This window comes from Elephas maximus, chromosome 6 (assembly GCF_024166365.1).
Source record: "Elephas maximus indicus isolate mEleMax1 chromosome 6, mEleMax1 primary haplotype, whole genome shotgun sequence".
NCBI lineage: Eukaryota > Metazoa > Chordata > Mammalia > Proboscidea > Elephantidae > Elephas > Elephas maximus.
The window spans coordinates 56,884,126-56,905,378 of NC_064824.1; the positions used below are offsets into that span (position 1 = coordinate 56,884,126).

Sequence of the window (21,253 nt, forward strand, 5' to 3'; positions counted from 1 at the left end):
AGCACAGGGACCTGGGTACAAAGGACGTGCTCCCCTCCTGGTTCTTCTTCTTGGTGGCATGAGATCCCCTTGCATTTGGGCGTGCTGCTCTGGCCTATTTATCAAGTGACTTGAAAGGCTGCTAGATTTCAGTTAGTCTCAGGCCAAGACACAGCTCTGCAACAGGTTCAGGCTGCCAAGCAAGTGACTCTGCCACCTGGGCCATATGATCTAGCTGATCCAATGGTGCTGTTTCTCCCATAGCCAAGATTCACAGGTCAAGGAATCAAAGGGTGGAAATGGGAATGGCACCACTTGCTATTACCCCTAGTGACCCACTTTCAAGATTTTTGCCTCTTGTTCCTGTGACCCTACACTCTGCAGGTCTAGAGGTCATAGTTTCAAAGGAAGGAATGCTCCCACCTGGAGACCCATCATTGATTTCACTGAACTGGTAGTTAAGAAAGCCACCTGGCCATTTTGGGCTCCTTATGCCTCTGATCAACAGGCAGAAAAGGAAGTTACCGTATTTGCTGGTGTGATTGGTCCTGATTGCCAGGAGGAAATCAGACTTATATTACATAACGAAGGTAAAGAAGAGTATATCTGGAATGCAGGAGATCCCTTATGGCATCTTACGACTACCATGTCCAGTGATTAAAGTCAATGGAAAACTACAGCAAAACAATTCCGACATGACTACTAATGTCCCAGACCCTTTAGGAATGAAGGATTGGGTCATCCCACCAGGCAAAGGACCATGACCAGATGAAGTGCTTGCTGAGGCCATAACTTCACATCTTTGAATTACAAAGCACTTTAACTTCTACCCAGGAAGCTGCTGATTACAGACTTTGTTTTATAAATTCACTGTATTATTCAGTACTCATCCAGCATGTCTGTTGAGCCTTAGTTTCTGAATCTTTAAAATGGGATTAATTATACTTACTTGAAAGAGTTGTTGTAAGTAAAGTGTCCAGCCTAGTTTCTGCTAGGTATTTTGTTCATTTGTGTTTGGCCAGGAGAACACAGTGAAGAAAATATCTTTAGTTTCCTCAAACTAAAGAGACAAAGGTGGGAAAGCAACTCACTAAAAGTCAATTCTATTTCTCTTATGTTACATGTGCACAAATGTAAGTTAAAAACTTCAAAAGCATTTTCAATTTGAAGCAGATTTCTTTCGCAGGTAAACCTGGACAGATGTTCAAGAAGTAGATTAGTCAAAACTACAATGAGATACCACCAATTCGAACGGCAATGACTTAAAAAAAAAACCAAAGGAAACAACATGTGTTGGTGACGTTTCAGAGAAATTGGAACCTTCAACCATTGCTAGTGTGAAAAAAATGGTACAGCAACTGGGGAACATTTTGGTGGCTCCTCAAAATGTTCAACAGAATGCCATATGACCCAACAATCCCAATCCTAGGTGTATAACCAAGAGACTTGAAAGCAGCAATGCAAATAGAAACATGTATACTAATGTTCATTGCAGTACTTTTCACATTAGCCAAAAGACAGAAACAACCAAATGTCCACCAACAGGTGAATGGATATACAAAATGTGGTATAAACATACAATGGAAAATTACTCAGCCATAAAAAGAAATGAAGCTCTGATGGCCACTACATGAATGAACCTTGAAAAGATCACGCTGAATGAAATAAGTCAGTTGCAAAAGGACAAATATTGTATGAGCTCACTTACGTGAAATAAGCAAATATACAGAAACCAAAGACTAGTGATTAACAGAGGCAGGAGTGAGGCGGGGGTAGTTTTTGCTTAAGGGGCATCGAGGGTAGACGGATGGTGGTGGAATGACGAGGAAAGGACAGTGACAATGGATGCACAACCTGAAGAATATAATCAATGTCAATGAATTGTATATGTAGGAATTGTTGAGATGGTGTATGTTTTGTTCTACATATTTTCACCACAATTAAAAAAAAAAAAAAAAAAGAAGTATATTAGGTTATCCATTGTCAGCCTGCCCCACCAAAAGGTGTCATCTTTGGTTTAAACTTTGAAGTATTACCTTCGAAGTTTAATTTGAAGTTTTAGTTTTAGATATCAGTGGAATTTTTTGTTTAGTTTTTGGATAATTAAAGTAGTAAAGCTACTATTTCCTGAGAAATTAATTAATAATTTTATAACTTTTGTTATTCAAAGAAATAATTTTGTTCTGACTATAACATTCCTTCTTCACTTATCTGGGAAACAATTTTTTGTTCCTCTCTCCTTTTTGACACTGATAATCTCAAAAAATCCACTTAACAGTTACTATAATTCCCTCCACTATTCTCTTAACCCAGTGGCGTTGGTTAAGAGCTACAACTGCTAACCCAAAGGTTGGCAATTTGAATCCACCTTGGAAACCCTATGGGGCAGTTCTACTCTGTCCTTTAGGGTTGCTATGAGTTGGAATCGACTCGACAGCAATGGGTTTGGTTTTGGGTTGTTTTATTCTCTTAACTATATAATTTAGTGAAATCATGTATCAACCCATCATTTCAAATATGCCTCTTCTATTTCCCTCATAATTTTTATTATTTTCTGAATTTCTTAAATTTTCCAGGTCTTACTGTACTGACACACCCAAATATTGACATAAAACACATAGTTTTTATTTGTAAGAACAGAAGACCTTCTATAACATGCTCAGAGATGTCTACCTTCATAACACAAGGTCTTAAGTATGCATCCCAAACATGTCTTATCATGTTGTTGTTGATCTCAACTGACAGCAACCCCATGTGACACAGTAGAACTGCCCATGGGGTTTGCTATGCTATAATCTTTATGGGAACAAACTGCCAGGGCTTTCTCCCACGGAGCCACTGGGTGAGTTCAAACCGCCAACTTTTGGGTTAGCAGCTAAGTGCTTAACCATTGTACCACCATGGCTCTCTAACCTGCATTAAATACAAGAAAATATCATTTAACAGCTAAATACAGTGATGTATTAATGAAACTATGAGCCAATTTTTTTTAGTATCTCTGTAAGTAAAATAAAAGCACCAGTTACATAATAAAATCATTCTAAAAATGAACACTGAGATGATTAAAATATTAGGTATTCTTCATAAATAGCTTACTGATAACTAAAATAAATGTAGTCTAACGATTGAACCGTATATGCATGTTGGGAAAACAAAACTGTCCATATTTTAAACGCTCATCTAAATACTACATTTCAAATATTCAAAAGTTAAGAATATTTTAGGTCCCCCAAACATGAAACATAGTTACCATATGACCCAACAATTACACTCCAAAGAATTAAACATACAAGTCTACACAAAAACTTGTATAGGAATGTTCACAGCAGCATTACTGTGTTCATAATAGCCAAACAGTGAAAACAACCCAAATGTCCATTAATTGATAAATGGATAAATAAAATGTGGTATATCCGTACAATGAAAGACTATTCAGTAATAAAAAGGAATGAAGCATTGATAATTGCTATAACATGGATGAACCTTGAAAACATCAAGGTAAGTGAAAGAAGCCAGTGGCAAAAGACCACATACCGTATGATTCCGGTTATATGAAAAGTCCAGAATAGGCAAACCTAGAGAGACAAAAACAGCACAACCTTGCTTGCTGAAAGGGAAGAGGACTTGAAGCACTTACTGATTAAGATCAAAGACCACAGCCTTCAGTATGAATTACACCTCAATATAAAGAAAACAAAAATACTCACAACTGGACCAATAAGCAAATCATGATAAATGGAGAAAAGACTGAAGTTGTCAAGGATTTCATTTTACATGGATCCAAAATCAATGCCCATGGAAACAGCAGTCAGGAAATCAAAAGACACATTCCATTGGGCAAATCTGCTGCAAAAGACCTCTTTAAAGTGTTGAAAAGCAGAGACATCACCTTGGAGACTAGGGTGCCCCTGACCCAAGCCATGGTGTTTTCAATCGTCTCTTATGCATGTGAAGGCTGGAGGATGAATAAGGAAGACCAAAGAAGAATTGATGCCTTTGAATTGTGGTGTTGGCAAAGAACATTTAATATACCATGGACTGCCAGAAGAATGAACAAATCTATCTTGGAAGAAATACACCCAAAATGCTCCTTAGAAGCAAGGATGGCGAGACTATGTCTCACATACTTTGGACATGTTATCAGGAGGGATCAGTCCCTGGAGAAGGACATCATGCTTGGTAAAGTACAAGGTCAGAGAAAAAGAGGAAGGCCCTCAATGACATGGACTGACACAGTGGCTATAACGACGGGCTCAAGCATAACAATGATTGATCGTGAGGACGGCGCAGGACCAGGCAGTGTTTTGTTCTGTTGTACTCAGGGTCGCTATGAGTTGGAATCAACTCAACGTCACCCAACAACAATAAAAACAACAAGGGTTGGGGGTGTAGTCCCTGGGTGGTATAAAGGGTTAATGTACTCAGCTGCTAACAGAAAGGTTGGAGGTTGGAGTCCACCCAGAAGTGCTTGGAAGAAAGGCCTGGCAATTTACTTCTAAAAAATCAGTCATTGAAAACCCTTTGGAGCTCACTTCCAGTATGACACACATGGGGTCACCATGAGTCAGAGTTTACTTGAGGGCAACTGATTTAGGGCTGGAAGTAGGCTGGGGAAAATGGGAAGTTACTGCTCATGGGTATAGGTTTCTTTCTGGGGTGATTAAAATGTTCTAAGTGACTGTGGTGATGGTTGCACAACTCTGTAAATGTGCTAAGAACAATTGAATTGTATATTCACATGAGTGAATTGTATGGTTTGTGAATTCTACCTCAAATAGCACCCAACGTTAACAACAAAAGCTATAATAAAAAAAAAAAAAGAATATTTGAATCTCTTGTTGATAGGATGCTTATTTGAATCAACGTATTCTCTATTGAAATTCTGAAGTCAGTACTCCTAGTTCTAGACTTCATATTCAAGACTAAACATAGAGTGTCCCTAATATGACCTTTCATGTGTTATATGAGATATTAAGACAGAGTTTTGGAAATCAAGTCACTCGCAAATCTCTCTTAGACACTCATCCATTAATTAATCTTGCATCTCTGCGTTATATTTTTAAAAACCAGCTAAAGCTATGTTAATTTGGTTTGGGGACTAAGATGGGTTTATGCAATATTATAAAGTACCTAAGTACTTACTAGACTTGTTCAACAACTTCAATCCAATTGTCAAATGTTTGGCTAGACTTTTATGACAGAGGGATTTAACAGAGATAAATAAGGCTGAGATTCTAAACCACATAAACTATTCACACTCTTTTCTACATATTCTGCTTCCTATATATATTCTCTGTTTTCCCACCGTCATCATAGTAGAATTCTAAATAGTCCTAATTCTGAATTACTGGAAATACTGCAATAGCCTTCTAAGAGTCTCTTTGCTTCTCTTTCTTCCAATCCTCCTGCACAGCCAACAGTAATTCTGTTTGTTCTTTTAACACGATAATCGTTTTTAATGCAAAAATTAGATCCTGCCACTCCTCTATTTAAAATCTTGCATTGTCTCAACATCACACATATGATAAAAACCCAGGTCCTCGGCTGTAAAAAGCTCTTCTTAATGAGGCCTCTGATATCCTCTTTAGTCTCCTCTCCCACTCTTCTCGTACCTGGCTTTCTAAGACATTCTAATGGGCAGCCAGGGTTAAGAGCCATTGCCATAGTGCACTTAAAAGCTTCAATTCAATACTGCTGCATTATATCAATTTTGAGGTTCAAATGAAAATAATAATCAACTAATATTCACTACATTGTGGGCCCAGTATATAATACTAAGGATGCTTTAAGACAAATCAAAATCAAAAACAGAAAAAGAAAAGATCTGCTAAGATGTGGTGGAGGGAGAGCTTCAGATGAGTACAAGAAGAGTAGGAGAAATACATCCGGAGCCTGTTTGAGAAGGTCTCATGACAAGAAGGGAAGGAAACAGAATTCATCATCATCGTAAGTCCCAAAACCCAGGTAGGACTTAAAAACAAACAAACAAAAAAGAATGGAGGAAAATTCACACAAGTAACAGTAGGTGTGTATAAAGGGAATTTCTGACAACCAAAGGCTTAAGAAAATAATGGTTTTTATGTAATAGAAGCTCTGAATAGGTACACTGGTAAGCCGTATGATATACTGTGAACTGTGTTCCCTGTATCCAAGCAAACACTTAGGGTAGGAGGTGACTAGAGCAGGTGTGAGAACTCCCAGCCATCTTCCTGTCATAACAAGTATAGATAAATGTGATCCAAGGCTCTCTCCTTTCCAAGAGTCTTCTCCCCAAATAACTCTTACAAGGGCTGGCTATTATTTTTTCTGAACTAGAATATTTAAGGAGCCCTGGTGGGGCAGTGGTTAAGAGCTTAGCTGCTAACTGAAGGTCAGCAGTTCGAATTCATTAAGCACTCCTTGGAAACTCTATGGAGCAATTCTACTCTGTCCTGTAGAGTCACAATGAGTTGGAATTGACTCAACAGCAATTGGTAGAATATTTATACCAAGGTTTAAACATATGCTAGACATACAGAAGGGGGCCCTCCCACCCCTTCAAAAGAAGTTCTACAAGGACATAAAACTTTCTGGGCAAGGCTCTCTGTTGTCAGTTGCCATTGAGTCGGCCCCCAACTCATGGCAACCCCATTCACAATGGAACCAAACACTGCCCGGTCCTGTGCCATTCTCATGATTCGTTGTGGAATGGGCTGTGGTGATCTGTAGGGTTTTCAAGGGCTGATTTTCAGAAGCAGATCATAAATTTTTTCCTAGTCTCCCTTAGCATCACAGCAACATGCAAGCCTCCAATGGCAATATGAGTGGCAGCTGCACATGAGGTGCGCTAGCCTGAAATCAAACTAGGGTCTTGGGCTCGGAAGGCAAAAATTCTACCACCAAAACACCAATGTCTTGTTCTTGTGTACCACTGAGTCAATTACAACTCATAGTGATCCCATAGGACAGCGCAGAACTGCCCCACAAGGATTCTTAGGCTGCAATCTTTACGTGAGCAGATTGCCAGGTTTTTTCTCCCATGAAGGCATTAATGGGTTTGAACCACCAAACTTTTGGTTAGAAGCCACGCGCTTAACCATTATACCACCAGGACTTTTTCCAATGCGTCATAACCATCCATAAATCCCTTACGAGGTAATAAACTCACGGGCTATCATTTCTTGAGGTTCCACATTATTCATACACAGAAGGAGCTGGGATGATGTGGGGGAAGGGAGCTGAACCTAGTAATGGTTCCTATTGTCCCAGTTATCCAGGAGATTTGAGTTGTAATACACCATATTACACTAGGATAACTGAGCATCCACAAGGTTCAGTTTTAATGAAACCAACAGATTAGGATAAACAGATCCTCATTGGTAATAAAGAAGAAGAGCTTCCAGAGGGTGGGTGTAGACTTTTTGTCAACTCCTTTGAGGGAGGAATATCTCCTGATACTTGACCAGTAACTATACAAAGAACCAGATAGCATTAGCCAAGAGAAACCACAAGCCTCCAAGGAAGGACACCATTGACACTTAGGCTACAGCTATGAAAGGCCTGGAAAAGAGGGCCTGCCTTTCAGAAACTGTGTATTTAGCAGAATACAGAGCCAGCAAGGAAAACATCATTACCATCAATGTCTTCCTCTCCTGAAATGGAAAATTTTTAACATCCTGAAAATTTTCCCATTGGAATCAGAGATGAATAATACAGCATACTAAGTTTTTTTCACCTCAGTAACTTGCGTCTTAGGTGAGAAGAATCAAGTGAGAGACTCTAACAACTGAGATAAAATGGTTAAAGAGGTAAGAGTCCAAAAATCAGCTCTATTGGTAGGTAGGACTGATAAATAATCTATCACTCACATACACGCCACCTGTTCATTATCAGAATAGGCCAGCAGAGAAGTAGTGATGCCCCTACTAAGGTATCAAAAATTATGGACTCATGGGGGCCCCAAATAAGCTTGGAGGAATAAAAAAGGCCTTCTAAACAATGCTAGATGCCCATCAAAGAGGGTACAGGTGTCAGCAAAGGAGTTCTCAATGTTTCTGAGTAAAAAAAAAAAATTTTTTTTGAGGTTTCCTGTCTAAAATGCAGCCTGATATACTGAAGAGAAGTCTAAAACTTGAGGAAACCTGCTAAGAACTATAGAAAAAGTTTATTAAGCAAAAGATCAATAGCTGGCTCAGTAATGAAAATCAGCTTCAAACCACTACTACTGCAAGAGAGTGAGGAGGTAAAACAAATTCTAGTCACCTTGGAAAAAGCCAGAAAGACAAAAAGGGAGACCTGAAAAATGGGCAAACAGAGACACTCAGCCAACACCTTTATTCCCAGTTGTCTAATTCATCCATATTTGCTGTTATACTGGAAAAGACCCATGTTTGCAAAGTAGGCCTAGGCAACCAACATGCCTTGAATGGCCCCTGCATTTGGTCTAATAAGGCTACTGGCAACAAGGTCTCAGAACCACCCAGAAATGAATGATAAATGCAGTAGATTTAAAAAGTATGCCAGACACACACATACACAGACCCTAACTCTAATCCCATCTTTTTAGTGGAACCGGAAAAGCTTTCAAAGTGAATGAAAACATTAAACCAACCACTAAAGATTCTTTAAATTGGAATATTAATCTTCAAGTCTACATGGATAGTTTTGTTTGGTTTTAGTACGTAATCTGTAGAAGGAGTCCCTGGTGGTACAGTGGTTAAGTGCTCAGCTGCTAAGCAAGGGGTCAGTGTTGAACCCACCAAGCTGCTCCATGGGAGAAAGATGTAGCAGTCTCCTTTCGTAAAGATTACAGCCTTAGAAACCTATGGAACAATTTTAGTCTGCCACACAGGGTTGCTATGAGTCAGAACCAACTTGATGGCAACAGGTTTGGTTTGGTTTTAATGTGTAGAAGCACTAGACTCTAGAATAGAACCATAAGAAATGGCAACAATGAAATTAACTAGAAAGATGAGAAAATTGCATCTAGAAAGAATATAAACTAATTCCAAGTTTTAGATGAAAACTAAGAAGTTGAAAAGGTGTTTCTTTCTGAAGAAAAGCCATAATCTTTCTAAGATAAGTTTTGTTCAAATTTCACATATACTAGTTCCAGAACGTTTTAAGGTATCAAGTTTATTTGAATATGTATCTGCTTATGTATCGGAGATTAATTTATTTTGGAAAATTAGGTGTACTGTTCCATCTAAGAAATTGGGAATAAAATTAGATGTAGGACTCATTTTAGGCTTCCTATTTGACAAGTAATCTTCTAACTTGAAAGATAAAAGAACTAAAAGAAAAAAGTCAGAAGGGACAAAGCAGATAAGACTGTTATACTACAGATACAATTACTTTAAAAAAGGAGGGGCTTAAAATTTAAAAAAAAACAAGGTTCAAAGAGGCCATATGTTTCTAACTAGAAGTAGAGATATTTTAAAATAAAAAAGTCATACATATTTGATTTTTATTATGGGCTATCACACTTTATTTTATCACACAGTCTTATAAATAGATACCCCAAAATCACCAGGATTCAATAGGTACCTTGAAATGAAAGACAGAGTTGGTACTTTTTTACCCCCTTTAAATTTTCCACCTCACTTAGTTTTTGGTCCCTTGGAATTCCTTACTTTCTTACCAGTTCAGCAATGCCATGATAAAAACTTTAAAAATAGTTGATCTAATTATTTAACTTATTATTCAGTAGGTTATTCAAGGTATTTAGTCCACCATACTGCCAAAAAGGAAGTCCTCACTTTCTTCCACATTCTGTGCTCAGTAAACTACTCTCTTTTTGGTTTTAACCAAGTGGAAACTTATTTCTCAAAATACTTCCTCAAATCTAGCCTTTGTTGACGACTTAGACACCCCATAATCTTCTCAGTTCCTACTTAATTGTGAAGACTTATTAAGTTTAAATGAATATTAAGGCAGCTTGCTTCTGAGAGCTTTTTTTTTTTTTTTTAAGGATTCCATGAGCTATTCTTTGTCAATTTTCTCAAAATTGCTGGTTCTTTCAAATTCCCTATGCATCAAATATTCTCATATGCACCCCCGAGAAATTTAAAGGGAGCTTCCAATTAGTCTTCTTTTTATTTCCAGAAATTACTTCCCTGGTGTTCCTAAACAACATTCTCATCAGAGTGACCCATTACATCTCTAAGGAAAGAGACATACAGTCTCTTTCCTTATTGAGTCCACAAGTTTAATTCAGTATTATTTTGTGCTTGTGATATTATATATCCTCCTAGGGAAGCTTAGAATTAGGTCAAAAGATCTGCCTATACTTATATTGCTTTCCATTTCCTGAGTCACGTGATTCTATCAAGTCAACAAAATTAGCCCCTCACTGATCCCTGAAAAGATAGGTAAACACTGTTCTCCTAACTCATCTTGAATCTCAGAATTTACACCTTTAAGAGTCATCTCAAAAATGATGACTGAACCAAATACCTTGCAGGACTGAGTTACCGGGCTTGAGGGCTAGGGACCATAGTCTCAGGGGACATCCAGGTCAATTCGTATAACACAGTCCTTAAACCTACTGAGGTGAGTAGCGAGTGGCCATCTAAGATAAAACTATTGGTCTCTTTCCATTGAAGCAAAGGAGAGTGAAGAAAACCAAAGACTCAAGGAACCAACTAGCCCAAAGGACTAATGGACCAGAGAAACCACAGCCTCCACTACCCTGAGACCAGAAGAACAAGATTGTGCCTGGCTACCACTACTAACCACTCTGACCAGGATCACAAAAGAAGGTCACAGTTAGAGAGGGAAAAAGATGTAGAACAAAATTCATATTCATAAAAAATACCAGACTTACTGGTCTGAGAGAGACTGGAGGAGTCCCTGATACTACAGTCCTTGGACACCTTTCTAACTTGGAACTGAAGTCACTCTCAGAGATCACCTGTCAGCTGAATAACAGGCAGGCATATAAAATAAACAATAACACCCATAAGGAAAGTGCTCCTTAGAACAATCATCTATATGAGTCCAAAAGGGCAACATCATCCCAAAAATAAAAATGAGGAGGAAAGGGCAAGAAAACTGGAGAAATGAAAATGGGGAACTCAGGATGGTAATGGGGAGAGTACCGATACATTGTGGGTTTTGCAATCAATGTCACGGAACAATTTGTACGTAACTTATGGAACGGGAAACGAATTTGCTCTGTAAACCTTCACCTAAAGCACAATTTAAAAAAAGGAATATAAAGGAAAGGTGCAAAACCTCTGAGACGGATTTGACTCCTCTCCCCCCAGCAATTCTTCACCCCAGGGTTTCTCACTGCTTTCTCCCTCTCTGTTCCCTTGTCACCACTTGGTCCTGGGCCTTGGTACTTACAGCTCCACAGGAACATGAAGATTTATGAAGCAGCTACACTGTGACAGACCCCGTGGAATGCCCTGAATGGGGTATGAGCTGGATGAAACCACCCTTAAGTGTAGCTTTGAAATTATCATTTCTCTGCTCACTTCCCAATGCCTTTGAATTAGAGCTCAGATTCCACAGCTAGTGACTGGAGTGACTAGTTCTCTTCCCAAGTATACCTCTTGTACTTTCCAAGCCCTGGGACTTCAACTCATGCTGTGTCTCTTACCTGGATTTGTTCTGCCTTTCCAAACTCTCTCTGCCCTTTAAGGCACAGCTCAAAATCAACTTCTCCATGAAACCGTCCTGATTCTAGCAGTAGGAAGTGAGCTTATCTTCTGCTGAACTCCTAGAGCTTTTGGTTTCAACCGTAACTGACTGGTATGGTGGTTATTTGTGAATGTGTCAGGGATATAGCTTCATCTTAAACTTTTTATGAGTCACAAGGAGCCTATTCACACAGGGAGTGAGGAGTCTTCTGTGAAATAAATAATTCTAAGAAGAACTAGGCTTGACTTAATAATAAGGCCTTGGCAATAAGGGGTGGAGGGTACCTGTAACTCATGAATCTCCTTTTCTAGATCTTGAGCACCTTGAAGGCAGAGACACGAATGACTAGCCAAGTGAAGTCTGTGGTCTACAGTGTAGTGTTTGACAGCAGTGGATATTTAATAAGTTTTCGTAAGAATATTTACTGTCCCCTCCTTAGAGCCAATCTAACTGTATTTCAGACTTTAATGCTGAAAAAATTAAGTTGTAACCAAAAAACTTTCTTTTCATATGTGTGGATCTCTAGTGTGGAGTTATTGAAAGGGCTCCACAAATTCTTATTAGGTCAAGATTTACTGTAGACTCAATACATAAAATGCTTTGCACATATATATAATAATACTTTAAAAATACGTTAATATACTGTTATGGGTAATAAAAGAAATAGACTTACTAAAAAATGCTGACTGAAATGCCTATAGTCTTCTTTCTCAGACTTGTAAAGTATAAAGTGTTAAATATATAAAATAATAAGTTAGTACAAAATTACTACGTGTCTGTCACTTTGTCGTACTGTGGGGGCTTCTGTATTGCTGTGATGCTGGAAGCTATGCCACCGGTATTCAGATACCAGCAGGGTCACCCATGGAGGACAGGTTTCAGCTGAGCTTCCAGACTAAGACAGACTAGGACGAAGGACCCGGCAGTCTACTTCTGAAAAGCATTAGCCAGTGAAAACCTTATGAATAGCAGCGGAACACTGACTGATATAGTGCTGGAAGATGAGCCCCCCAAGTTAGAAGCCACTCAAAAGATGACTGGGGAACAGCTGCCTCCTCAAAGTAGAGTCAACCTTAATGATATGGATGGACTAAAGCTTTCGGGACCTTCATTTGCTGATGTGGCACTACCCAAAATGAGAAGACACAGCTGCAAACATCCATTAATAATCGGAACCTGGAATGTATGAAGTATGAATCTAGGAAAATTGGAAATCGTCAAAAATGAAATGGAATGCATAAACATCGATATCCTAGGCATTAGTGAGCTGAAATGGTCTGGTATTGGCCATTTTGAATCGGAGAATCATATAGTCTACTATGCTGGGAATGACAACTCGAAGGGGAATGGTGTTGCATTCATTGTCAAAAAGAACGTTTCAAGGTCTATCCGGAAGTACAACGCTGTCAGTGATAGAATAATATTCATACGGCTACAAGGAAGACTAGTTAATACGACTATTATTCAAATTTACGCACCAACTACTAGGGCCAAAGATGAAGAAATAGAAGATTTTTATCAGCTGCTGCAGTCTGAAATTGATCAAACATGCAATCAAGATGCATTGATAATTACTGGCAATTGGAATGCAAAAGTTGGAAACAAAAAAGAAGGATCAGTAGTTGGAAACTATGGCCTTGGTGATAGAAACAATGCTGGAGATCACATGATAGAATTTTGCAAGACCAACGACTTCTTCATTGCAAATACCTTTCTTTCACCAACAATAAACGGTGACTATACACATGGACCTCACCAGGTGGAACACACACGAAGCAAATTGACTATATCTGTGGAAAGAGACAACGGAAAAGCTCAGTATCATCAGTCACAACAAGGCCAGGGGCCAACCGTGGAACAGACCATCAATTGCTCATATGCAAGTTCAAGCTGAAACTGAAGAAAATCAGAGCAAGTCCACGAGAGCCAAAATATGATTTTGAGTATATCCCACCTGAATTTAGAGACCATCTCAAGAATAGATTTGACGCACTGAACAACAGTGACCGAAGACCAGATGAGTTGTGGAATGACACTGAGGACATCATCCATGAAGAAAGCAAGAGGTCACTGAAAAGACAGGAAAGAAAGAAAAGACCAAGATGGATGTCAGAGGAGACTCTGAAACTTGCTCTTGAGCGTCAAGCAGCTAAAACAAAAGGAAGAACTGATGAAGTAAAAGAACTGAACAGAAGATTTCAAAGGGTGTCTCGAGAAGACAAAGTATTATAATGACATGTGCAAAGAGCTCGAGATGGAAAACCAAAAGGGAAGAACATGCTTGGTGTTTCTTAAGCTAAAAGAACTGAAGAAAAAATTCAAGCCTCGAGTTGCAATAGTGATGGATTCCATGGGAAAAATATTAAGCGAGGCAGGAAACCTCAAAAGAAGATGGAAAGAATACACAGAGTCATTATACCAAAAAGAATTAGTCGATATTCAACCATTTCAAGAGGTGGCATATGATCAGCAACCGATGGTACTAAAGGAAGAAGTCCAAGCTGCTCTGAAGGCATTGACAAAAAACAAGGCTCCAGGAATTGATGGAATATCAATTGAGATGTTTCAACAAACACATGCAGCGCTGGAGGTGCTCACTCGTCTATGCCAAGAAATATGGAAGAGAGCTTCCTGGCCAACTGACTGGAAGAGATCCATATTTATGTCTATTCCCAAGAAAGGTGATCCGACCGAATGTGGAAATTATAGAACAATGTCATTAACAACACACGCAAGCAAAATTTTGCTGAAGATAATTCAAAAACGGCTGCAGCAGTATATTGACAGGGAACTGCCAGAAATTCAGGCCAGTTTCAGAAGAGGACGTGGAACCAGGGATATCATTGCTGATGTCAGATGAATCCTGGCTGAAAGCAGAGAATACCAGAAGGATGTTTACCTGTGTTTTATTGACTATGCAAAGGCATTTGACTCTGTGCATCATAACAAACTATGGATAACACTGCAAAGAATGGGAATTCCAGAACACTTAATTGTGCTCATGAGGAACCTTTACATAGATCAAGAGGCAGTTGTTCGGACAGAACAAAGGCATACTGAGCGGTTTAAAGTAAGGAAGGGTGAGCGTCAGGGTTGTATTCTTTCACCATACCTATTTAATCTGTATGCTGAACAAATAATGCGAGAAGCTGGACTATATGAAGAAGAACGGGGAATCAGGATTGGAGGAAGACTCATCAACAACCTGCATTATGCAGATGACACAAACTTGCTTGCTGAAAGTAAAGAGGACTTGAGGCACTTACTGATGAAGATCAAAGACCACAGCCTTCAGTATGGATTACACCTCAACATAAAGAAAACAAAAATCCTCACAACTGGACCAATGACCAACATCATGATAAATGGAGAAAAGACTGAAGTTGTCAAGGATTTCATTTTACTTGGATCCACAATCAACAGCCATGGAAGCAGCATCCAACAAATCAAAAGATGCATTGCATTGGGTAAATCTGCTGCAACAGACCTCTTCAAAGTGTTGAAGAGCAAAGATGTCACCTTGAAGACTAAGGTGTGCCTGACCCAAGCCATGGTGTTTTCAATCACATCATATGCATGTGAAAGCTAGACAATGAATAAGGAAGACCGAAGAAGAGTTGACACCTTTGAATTGTGGTGTTAACGAAAAATATTAAATATACCACGGACTGCCAAAAGAATGAACAAATCTGTCTTGGAAGAAGTGTGGCCAGAATGCTCCTTAGAGGCAAGGATGGCGAGACTGCGTCTTACATACTTTGGACATGTTGTCAGGAGGGATCAGTCCCTGGAGAAGGACATCATGCTTGGCAGAGTGCAGGGTCAGCGGAAAAGAGGAAGACCCTCAACGAGGTGGATTGACACAGTGGCTGCAACAATGAGCTCAAGCGTAACAACGATTGTTAGCATGGCTCAGGACCGGGCAGTGTTTCACTCTGTTGTGCATAGGGTCGCTATGAGTCGGAACCGACTTGATGGCACCTAACAACAACAAAATTACTAAAAAGAATATATGGACGTGTTTTCCAGTTAGCAATAATTAAGAGTGATTTTATTTTATAATGCAAAAAAAAAAAGGTAATTAAAAACCAAATATCTTTAAAATGTCCAGAAATACACTAATTACTTGTGAAAATGTTCTCACTTATCCTTTTACGATGGCATCCCTAGGGACTGAAAAATCCAAATTCAATGACCATGCTTTACAAATTACAGCAAAATTGGCATTACGAACCAGTATTTTCAATTATTTGTTTTTAAATTCTCTTTAAATATACATGTTCTTACATATAATAGGGTTTTTTTTTTTTGTTTATTTCCTTTTTAAGAAAAATATCTAGTATGTGGTGAGGCTAGCATTCATTCAGCCTAATCTTTTATATATTCTATACCTATAAAGAATAAAAATTAATGATCGAAGTCCTTCATCAGGTCCCTTTTCCTTACAGGTGTCTTCCCTGGTCATTCTAGTGCTCCTTCCCTTAGTGTCAACTTACAGTATTTTACTTGTTTATATTACGCGTTTAGCAATTAATCTTACATTCCTTTCAACCTGTCTGGTGTTTCTAAATTACTGTTACACATTTAAGATTTGATTACGCTTTGTTTACTAAACTAGATTAGGTGCTCAAATTATCAAATCAAGACCCATATTTAATATTTGTTTGTACTCTGTTTTCTAAACTGGATTAGTAGTAGTAGCTCAAATGCCAAATCAGGACTCAGTAGCCCTCTACCATCTTCAAATCATCAAAAAATAATTCAGTTTTATACTTGCACAAATACATTACATAAAAATTTCAACAAGAAAGGTTAAGAGACAGCATCCTGGAAAAAATTAATGAGAATACTCATTTCCAGGGCACTGTAATTAATCAAAAGTATAATACCTCTAATTCACCGGAATTATTAAAAACAGCGATAAGATACTTTTAGCAAAAAATGTTCTGATTGACTAGACATTTTTCTTTTTCCCCAACTGAATGAAAAACCAGGTATTGTCCAAATCAAAAAAAAAAAAAAAAAAAAAAAAGACAAAATAGGTAAGCAAAACACATTTAACATATATACTAATTATTTTATATTAAAGTAGAAATCTTTCAGATATGTAATTCCAATTTTAAGCAGAACTACTAAAATACAAAATTACAAAGATAATGTAGATACAGTAAAAAGGGTGTTTTGGAGGCCAACCAAATTTATGTTAATTTAAAAAGCTCATGTAATGAGTCTAAACCAAACCTATTGCCCTTGAGTCAATTCCAGCTCATAGTGACCCTATGGGACAGAGCAGAACTGCCCCATGGGGTTTTCAAGACTAAATCTTTGCAGAAACCAGACTGCCACATCTTTCTTCTGTGGACTGGCTGGTGGGTTTGAACTGCAGATCTTTTGGTTAGCATGTTATCCACTGCACTATCAGGGGCATGCAAATAAGTTATACTTTAGAGAGGTCTTTAAGGCATGAGAAAGGAATAAGTAGGATGAATAAATAATTTTTCTTCCTTTGAAAAATACCATAAGATTTTTAGAAACATATTGAAACAGCAGAACAGAAATATAAAGACTAGGTAAATTTCCTCAGAAAACAGCCAGAAAGGGGAAGGAAAGAGAAAAAAGTCTCTAAGAAGACAAAATGGATGAGCTAAAACCCATATTTTTCATTATCCTGAAAACCCTTAGTTTGAGTTTTTATAATTTACACGTTTCCAACAAGCTTGGTTTCGTGATTCCCAAGGTCCCAGCATATTAGAAAGAGAGATAAAGATGATGACGATAGCAGCTGTAATTTTCTGAGCACTTGTTAAGCACTATACGTGAGGATGGTAGCCAGGCGCGTAGGGAGTGTTTGTAATAGGTACTGAAAGCTATGTCAAAATTCAAAAAAAGACCAACAAATGACTTGACTGTGTGATCAAGAATCTACAAACCTCATGCCCCAATCATATCACTGTGTTACAACGCAGAATGATAACTAATGTTCAAAAAGATAAGTCCTTGATACCTCAAACAAAAATTTCAAAAGTTTACAAAGCTGAAAAGTTCATAAACTTACAAAATTTTAAAAGTTTTGTTGCTAAAAGGCGTATGTATGGCACAATGAAAGGAGAAAGAGCACTGGAATCCAAGAACCTGGATTTTAATACAGACCCATCATCTAATATATCCATGACCTTAGACAATTTCAATCTCCCTGAGACTTAGTTTCGCTAAATGTAAAATAGAGTACTAGTTAGCTTACAGCACAATGGGGGATCAAATAACATATATAAAGCATCCAGTACAACTTATGAATATAGTAGCCACTAAAATATTCAGAAACTTGACCACCCAGAATAATTTGTTCTTTGATATAAATGATTTTACTAGTTTTTAAATGTTATTAACAACTTCTTAGATGTTTAGATGCTACTCGGTAGTAAGTAAACATGTAAAGTAGACAATGTTGAGAATCATTTAAAGAGATAGTGAATGCTCTCCAATATCATCACAAACCACCTCTTTACCTGAACAAATCCAATTCATTCTTCAATCTCAATTTAGCTGGCATCTCCTCTGGAAAGCCTTCCCTAATCATCCACAAGTAACTGCTTTCTCTTATTCCACTTCGCCACCTGCCACTGCCCCATTTCTTTGTTCCTCTTTGGAGCAAAACTTCTCTAAAAGGATTAACTCCAAGAGTTGTCTCCAATTTCACTTCTCCCAGTTTCTCGTAAACTTACTGCAATCACACTTTCATTGTCTCCACTTCATTCCAACTGATCTTGCCATGGTCACCAGTCTTAAGTCCAATGGTGAATTCTTGGCCCTTATCTCACCTCATCTATTAGGTGTTTCAAAGTGGTCAATTAATCTCTCCTCCTTAAAACACCTTCTTGACTTGGTTCCTAAGATACTACAGGCACTTGGATTTTATTCAATGCAGTGGTCATTCTTTTTCAATATCCTTTGTTCATTCCTCTTCTTAATGTTGAAGTCTCAGCTTTTGGTCTTTCTGTTTTCTTGGTGTTCCCATCTAGTCTCATGGAATTAACATTCTATCTCTAAGTCCAAATCTCCCAAATCTGTATCGACAATGCAGACCTTTCTCTCAAATTTTAGATTATATATCCACATTTCTACTTGCATATCTATCAGACACTTCAACCTAACACATGCAAAAGCAAATCCTGATTCCCTATCCTCTCCCAAACCTACTTCATCTGAAAAATCTTTCCTACCTCACAGCTGATGGCAATACCATCCTTCCAGCTGCTCAGCCAAAAGCCTTGGAATCATCCTTTTTCTTCTTTTTCTCATATCCCACATCTAGTTCATCAGGAAATCTTTTTGGTTGTACCTTGAAAACATCCAGAATTTGACTGCTACCACCCTTACCCCACTAGCTTCTGTCACCTAGATTATTGTAAGAGCCTTCTAACTGGTGCCCACAGAAACTGGAGTGATTCTTTAAAAATACAAGCCAACATGATAAATGTAATTAATGTCACTGAAAAAAAAAATACATGTAAAAAACTGTTGAAATGGCAAATATTTTGTTATATATATATATATCTACAGATATATATAGGTACATATACAGGCACATATCTATCTAGCTATATTTATCTATACACTTTTTTTTTTTTATATTTAACAAAAAACAAACTAGCAAACAACCAAAAAAACCATGCAAGCCAAATCTACGTAAAGCCCTGCAACGGCTCCTCAAAGTCCCTATAGTGGTCTATAAAGATCCTATATAATATGACCTTCTCCCTCATTACCTCTGACTATACCTGCTCCTACTCTCACCCTCCTTCACTCTGCTCCAACCACACTGGCCTCTGTTCATTTCCCTGAATGCACTAGGCATCCATGCTCCTGCCTCACACACACCCTCTGCCCGAAAGATTTGTGTCGAAGATATCCACATAGCTAACTTCCTCAGTCTGCTGAAATATCGCCTTCTCTGCGATCACACCACCATCACATCCTTCTTAATCTACTCTTATTTTTCTTTCTTCCATAACACCTTCTGACATGCTGTATACTTTACATATTTATTACTCTTATTGCTCATCTCCACCCCTAATATTAAGTTACATAGGGGCAAGGACCTTTAAAAGTTCTATCCCACCTAGAACAGCACACCAAAAAAAGTGCAAAATAAATACATAAATAAAAGAATATATTAGGTACCTCTCCTTTGTGCGACCTTCAGCATCCTGTTGTTACCTGTTTTATCAGTTATCATATTTAACTATTTTTGTTGTTCTTACCTGCTGTCGAGTCAGCCCCCGACTCATGGTGACACCAGTTTTAGAGAGTAGAAGTGCCCCATAGAGTTTTCTTGTCTGTAATCTTTATGCAAGCAGTTCATCAGGCCTTTCTCTGCAGACCCGCTGGGTAAATGTGAACTGCCAATCTTTAGGTTAGCAGTTGCTTGCAAACTGCTTGTACCACCCAGGCTCCTACTGTTAATCTGCCTCTGAGACAAGGGATTTTGTTTTGCTTTCCACTGTTACCCCCAGTCCTCCGTTACAGTGTCTGACACTTAGTAGGTAATCTGTAATATTTGATAAACTGATGAAGAATAGGGCCAAGTAAATCAAAGATATAAGCACTTGTTATTATCTCCAAAATATAAACACAATGGTTAAGGCCATGACACTGGCAACTGAGTTCTTGATTCTGGATTCTGTTAGAGATTTTAGTTCTGGCTCTGGCATTTGTTGGGAAACCCTGGTGATGTAGTGGTTAAATGCTACAGCTGCTAACCAAAGGGTTGACAGTTCAAATCCACCAGGTGCTCCTTGGAAACTCTATGGGGCAGTTCTACTCTGTCCTATAGGGTTGCTATGGGTCGGAATCGACTCAACAGCACTGGGTTTTTGTTTTTTTCTGGCATTTGTTAGTTAAAGGCAGGGCTTTGAACTGGTTCGTTCTGGTTCAAACCCCTGCTGAAAATTTGCCTTTCCTCCATGATATACTGAATCGGAATCTACATTTTTAACAAAACTGGCAGGTGATTCTTATGTGCAATAAATTTAGTGGTTCTCAGAATTGGCCCCTAACCAGCAGTATTAGCATTGCCTGGGAACTCATTAGAAATGCAAATTATCAGCAGAGGTTCCAACCAAAAGGAACTCTTTAAAGCCCTGGTTAAAGGACGTTGATCGAGTTAGTTATTTAAGTTCTCTAGAACTATTTCCTTATCAGTAAAATAAGGATAGTAATAGTACCTGCACCTCATGGGATTATCATGAATATCAAGTATGATACAAGTAAAGCCATTAACTCAGTGGTTTGAACATACTAAGCAATGAATAAATGACATCTATTTTTTATTATGTTATCATAAATCAAGTGTCACTATTATAAATTTTACTTTGATAACTTGACTCGAGTATTCACAAAATATAATTTTCAGAATCTCCTTAGACTACACCAATAATTTATATTAAAAATTACTGAGTTACCTAAAATAACCTTGGGAAACATTTTGCAAAAGAAGGTACCTTATTTCTCTCAACAAAAGTGGAATTCTATTTATATTATCCCATATTTTTAAATATTTCTGTTAGCTTCAATAACCTTCTTTAGTAGCTGCTTTTAAAAAAAGCTTTTAAGATTTAATAATTTCTTATGTTTCTTTTATATAACCAAA

The 21,253-nt window shown here is 38.1% G+C and overlaps 1 protein-coding gene across 16 annotated transcripts in view; it reads right to left on the minus strand.

The window, feature by feature from the left end:
- Positions 1 to 21,253, minus strand: part of BAZ2B (bromodomain adjacent to zinc finger domain 2B) — a 468,630-nt gene that overhangs the window by 190,954 nt on the left and 256,423 nt on the right. For 9 of the 16 annotated variants that reach the window (XM_049888772.1, XM_049888771.1, XM_049888774.1 and 6 more), the window contains exon 1: positions 18,111 to 19,158. The exons of 5 other annotated variants lie outside the window; for them this stretch is intronic. In XM_049888772.1, the coding sequence (XP_049744729.1) occupies positions 18,111 to 18,129 (19 nt within the window). In that variant the 5' untranslated portion in view covers positions 18,130 to 19,158. Of the gene's footprint in view, positions 1 to 18,110; positions 20,921 to 21,253 lie in introns of those variants that run through there. 2 more of the 16 variants (XM_049888775.1, XM_049888767.1) reach the window with 1 other exon arrangement.